The 5,425-nt window shown below is 35.6% G+C and overlaps 3 protein-coding genes across 3 annotated transcripts in view; 1 reads left to right on the plus strand and 2 right to left on the minus strand.

Annotated features, from left to right (window-relative positions):
- Nucleotides 1-934, plus strand: part of LOC117120902 (ZP domain-containing protein-like) — a 5,181-nt gene extending 4,247 nt beyond the window's left edge. Inside the window, exon 5 of the mRNA XM_033265998.1 lies at nucleotides 122-934. Within this exon, the coding sequence (XP_033121889.1) occupies nucleotides 122-300 (179 nt within the window). The 3' untranslated portion in view covers nucleotides 301-934. The remainder of the gene's footprint in view (nucleotides 1-121) is intronic.
- A 2,254-nt stretch (nucleotides 935-3,188) lies between these two features.
- Nucleotides 3,189-3,779, minus strand: LOC117120906 (zinc finger protein 436-like). Its single transcript, XM_033266002.1, has one exon. The coding sequence runs from the start codon at nucleotides 3,777-3,779 to the stop codon at nucleotides 3,189-3,191; it is 591 nt and encodes a 196-aa protein (XP_033121893.1).
- Nucleotides 3,780-3,836: 57 nt separating this feature from the next.
- LOC117120907 (zinc finger protein 18-like) lies at nucleotides 3,837-5,121 on the minus strand (the record flags this gene model as incomplete). The annotated part of the gene is made up of 1 exon (XM_033266003.1): nucleotides 3,837-5,121. A coding segment is annotated over one exon (1,256 nt), but the record flags the coding sequence as incomplete, so codon positions are not given.
- Between the last annotated feature and the right edge of the window lie 304 nt (nucleotides 5,122-5,425).

A 5,425-nucleotide genomic window follows, 5' to 3' on the forward strand; every position in this document is an offset into this window, starting at 1 on the left:
AGATTTTACATGGATTTATTCGAAGCGGGGCATTTATTCGAATAAATCATATTTAAATTCTTTGAAATGAAATGACAACACAGTATTTTAATCCTGATTATAATATTTGCTCCTTTTCCAGATAAATCGGCCAAGAAGACGAGCACGGGAGGAAACGTCATGATGTTAGTTGGTGTGATGACGTTTTTAGTGGGATGTGTGTCGTTGGCACGAAGCGTCAAAAACCGTAAAAGTAGCTTAGGGTACAAACCACTGATTGGCGGCGAGCAAGACATTGAAAATGTTTCCCCTTATGCCTAGCTAGGCTATATGTTCGCTCCCGACAGACCTAATCTGTTCTCACTACTGTTTTAACAACTTTAACTCTTAATAAGTAATTATTTGCCCAATTTTTCTCACTTTAGTTTTTACTTTATCGTTTAGTTTTGTATTTGATTATTAATTAGTAAATGCACCTAATTTTTTGTTTTTGTTTTTTTCCTCATGTAGGCTTAGTTATTACCGAAAGGTCTACTGATTAATCTCGGATAGTGTAGTCAAAGTTGTTTAAGTTAATATAGATGTTTTGATTAATTTTGTTGAATATTTTCGGAAGTCACAGTTTCTTCTGTTGATTGTGGGGTTTCCCACTTTAATTGCTTCTGCGTGTGTCAATAATTAACTTAATTAATGTACAGTGGATACAGCAAATTGTGTTTATCTTTTTTTTTTGTGCTTTTGATCGCCATGTTCTTTTTTGTTGTTCTATGGATTTAAAATTCTGAAATAAAAGATGAATGAATGGGTATAATGCATAGGCGTACTCCAAGTATCGAAATGCACACCATCGATATAATTAATGTCGAAATATTGCGTGCATTTCGATGCTTAGAGTATGTATTATACCTGTACTATCTTACCTAGTTATTAGTTTTTGGTTTTGCTCTGGCCTAGTAATGCAACGCACTAGTGTTTTTTTTAAAGTTTTGAACATAATAACTAAATAATCAACTGTGAATTCAGTTTATGATAAAATACATGAAATGTTGCGCTTCTTTTAAAAAACAGAAATTCACAATAAAATGAATCAATGCATAATTGATCTATTATTTCACTTCTGTTTCATTTGTCATATACAGTACTGTAGTATATAAAGCTCTGTCCACGCACTGACATTTTACGACAAATAACTGATGTGTGGTGCAATATGATATCATCATGCCCATATATGGGCATGGCACACGAATTTGTCACATAAAATGTGGTAGTGTGTTTAGACACACTGCACTGTACATAATAGCACACCCACACACCTAAATGTTTAAGAATAGTAGACAAGTGAAAAAGTTCAGCTTGATGACTCAATAAATGCACCTCCTCGAGATAAGAGCACCATCTTCCCAGTTGCGCTTGTTTGTTCCAGATTTACTCCAGTCTCAATCGAGATATGTGGATATAAAACGAACACACGCAACTAAAAAAAAATGAAAAAAAGTATTGTATATGTTTTTTCTTCTTTTCCATTGCGTGTTGCTTGTTTGTCATAAAACGAACACACGCAACCACAAAAAAATAACAAAAAGTATTATATATGCTTTTTCTTCTTTATTTCTTTTTTCTCATTGCGTGTGTTTGTCCCACATGCACCATCTTGATCGACACCTGAGCACATTTTTAACACGCGCAAATGGAAAGCGTAAAATATAAATTACTTTACGAATACTATATATCACTGGAAGATCAATTATCCACATCATTGAGAAAAAGAAAATCGGGAAAACAATCATATTTTGTCAATTTTTATTAAAACAGTATACGGGTATATGGGTAACAGACAGATAAGAACAGTTATTATGAAGGATTTTCACAAGATATGGTAACACAAGTAAAGGGAAACAAAATACAACCAATGGACTGATCAAATCTCGCAAAAAAAAGACAGCATGAACGTATTATTATGTACTTTATTCGAACACTGTATTTACCTTTCTTTGATGATTTATGTATATAATTTAACAGTGTTAACGGCTATCTTGATTTATATTTCTATATATATATATATATATATATATATATATAGTGTTAAAGTGTTAATGAATATATATACAGTGCACCCTCCAATTGGAGACCCCACTAATTCCAAGATTCCTTTAATATGAGACTACATTTTAAAAGAACAAATCTATTAACACTAAGCTAACTCTCAAAGTTGAGACCAAACTTTGAGACCACCCAAGTGTTCAAATCCCAAAGATTGTCTGGCATTGGAGGGTAAACTGTATATATTATTTATTGATGCATATGTGATTGATTAATAATTGCTTTCACTGGACCTTGCACATATAATTTACAACACATTAGACTGTGGAAATAATTTTAGTTTGCATACCAACATATCTGTCTACTTGTTAAGCTACCATTCCCTTGAATAACTTATTTACATTTGATCAGTTTAGGGAGTACCAATGATAAACTGTTACACATTGTTGCTTCACAACTATTAACCAAACCAATTTCTGAGCCAATGTATTAAAACAATATTAAAAAGTTATATGTGTCCCTGTAAAAAGACTCCTCCAAATAAAGACCACCTCCAATTAACAACCACTTCCAAATTAAAAACCACTTTTCTGTGGTCCCAGATTAACAAATATCTTTTTATTACTCCAATTAGAAACCAAAGCTGCGAAAGACCATGGGAACCCTGGTCCCAAAAGTGGTCTTAATTGGGGCAAGACCTTTTATGCAACACCTGAATATTTGTTTGACAATGTGTACAACATAGAAAAGTGTGTAGTTAGTTTGTTACCACTTATACATTATTAATAAAATGGTGCAGTACGCTGTCTCAGTAATAATAAAGGTTAGGGTCGGCAAACAGCTAGCCACACTCATCATAACGAAGATAGCATACAGTACAATACTCTTAGCCACTGCCTAAAATTAAGTCATTTACAGTGAACAACTTGCATCCATTTGGATCTTATTTTACATGCTAAATTGTTGTTTTCCATTAATTAATGATCTGTATCTCAACATACTCTAATGAAGTTGCATCTGCAACATAGTTAAAAACTATTTACAAAAATGATCAACTAAGATGTGTTGTTTACCAAAATAAGGAAAACAGTATTTACAGCAAAATCAATTTATCTAAATGGTTGACTCAATGTCCAATGGCAGACAAGCTTGGATAGCAGCAGGTAAAATCACATGACCTCAATGGTTGACTCAATATCCAACGACAGACAGGCTTGAATAGCATCTGAAAGAATATTGGAGCTAGGTACCTGATCTGGTTTAGTACTGGGTATCTCTAATGTTGTTTCGTACTGAACATCTTCGGCCATTACAACTGTATGCAACTTCTTTTTGTGTTTATTCAACTGTTCAATGTAAGAGAATGACTGGTTACAAAGATCACAAGAATAGGGTGTTTCACCTGTGTGGATTCGTCTGTGTTTAAGCATGTTATCCTTAAAAGAGAACAACCTGCCACAAACATCACACTGATTCTTTTGCTCCCCTTTGTGCCATTCGACCTGGCGTTTCAAATGACCCTTCTCCCGGAAATTTTTACCACAGATCTCACACTGATAGGGTTTTACGTCGGTGTGCGTTGCTTCATGACGTTTCCTTGTTGACATTTTGGCGAACTTGACGCCGCAGACAGTACAAGCATGCATTTTTTGTTTCTGGTGGACTTGTCGGATGTGGCTGGTTAAGTTTCCCTTTGTTTTAAATGACTTGTTGCAGAGGTCGCAGGGTACAAGCTCCCTATTTGGATCGTGAGTTTGCATGTGAATATGAAGACCACTCTTGAAATGGAAAGCTAAGTCGCACTTGCTGCATTTTAATGTCTTTTCCTGATGTGACGCTTCATGTTTCACACATTGTTTGAATGGTAAAATTCTTTCGGACAATACTTACATTTGAAACGCGTTTCTTGTGTGTGTACGACCATGTGGCGTTTGAGAGTGCCGGGCGTTGTGAATGATTTTGGGCACAGTGAACACTGCTCAGGTTTTGAATGCGACTTTTCATGGTATTCAAGCGTGTAGATGTTTTTCAGATTCTTGCCGCATATGGAGCAGATGTATTTCTTCAAGTTGTGTGCTCGATGACGTTCAACATGTTCTAGAAGCATGTCTTGGCTATAGAAGATTCTGTTGCATGTTAGGCATTTTACTTCTGAATTCAATTTATGTACATTCTGCATGTGACTTTTGAAATCATGTCCATATACCTGTTCAGAGCAGATTCGGCATGGATATGATCTGTGGTTAATTCGGCCTCCACTTTTACCTCTTGGGCGTCCTTTCTTCTTTGGAACACTGTCATCGTAAACTTCAACTTCAATAAGTTGTGTAGTTTCTGGCTCATCAACAGTTCCACTGCCATCAGCAGTACTTCCACCTCCATCAGCAGCACTTCCACTGCCATCAGCAGTACTTCCACAACCATCAGCAGTATTTCCACCGCCATCAGCAGCACTATCTTCTGTATCATCATTGGTTTCTTTGTTATTATTTTGGGAATTATTGGTCTCTTGGTTATCATTTTGGTTGTCATCAGGTTCACTTTGTGAACCCTGGGCAGTGGTAGGTGGTACTTTTGTTTTGACTTTCTTTTTTGCCTTTTTCAACACCATACTGATGTCACGTATTTCTTCAGGACAATCTCTATTGAGGACTTCATCAAAAGAACCATACTTGGCACACAACCTCTTGGATCGAAATATGTGCTTTGATTTGCTGTCTGTGACCGTATCAGCATCATCTACTAAGCCCTCTTTTTTTGTTTTTCTGGGGCTCTTACGAAGTTTTCGCTTACGTCTACCTCGTTTAGCAGTTTCTGGTTCACCAAGGGGAATAGGCTGTGGTGCATGCTTGGTATAGAAATGAATATCGTAGTCCCATGGTGTTGGAAACTGCTCATCACATTCCTGGCAGGGAAACGTATTAACTTCTTTTTCATTATCTTGGTTGCTTGAGACATTTTCGTCCTCTTCATCAGGTTCCATACCATCTTCTTCTGGTTGGGTTCCTTCATCACCATCGGAACTGACATTATCACTGGCAACACTGGGTTCTTCATAGCTCTGCTCTTTCTTGTCAGTTACTTCATCTTTTTCATTTGTACCTGATAATAAAGCAATTGTTGAAGAGATGATAATCAATGTTGCTAAGAAAAGAAAAAGTAAGAAACTACAAAATTTGGCTTGTCAATGCAGACTAATAAACTGTGTTATTCTTTAGTACAGTACCTGTGTAACCATATTTTTTTTAAATTTATAAGTCAATGCAGATTTATAAATTGAAAAAATGGTACAAAAATTAATAATGTTAAAAATTAATATTTATTACAAGAGGGTCATACGGTACTACACATTATCACTAACATTCTTTTTAGCCCTGTACCAAGAAGAGCCAAATAATACTAACTG

The sequence above is a fragment of the Anneissia japonica genome, unplaced genomic scaffold (assembly GCF_011630105.1).
Source record: "Anneissia japonica isolate Jap-2015-1 unplaced genomic scaffold, ASM1163010v1 scaffold287979_len241728_cov154, whole genome shotgun sequence".
NCBI lineage: Eukaryota > Metazoa > Echinodermata > Crinoidea > Comatulida > Comatulidae > Anneissia > Anneissia japonica.

Bases quoted from the DNA above. Each gene is read 5' to 3' on its own strand.
- LOC117120906 (XM_033266002.1), bottom strand. From the start codon at position 3,779: ATGCAAACTCACGATCCAAATAGGGAGCTTGTACCCTGCGACCTCTGC.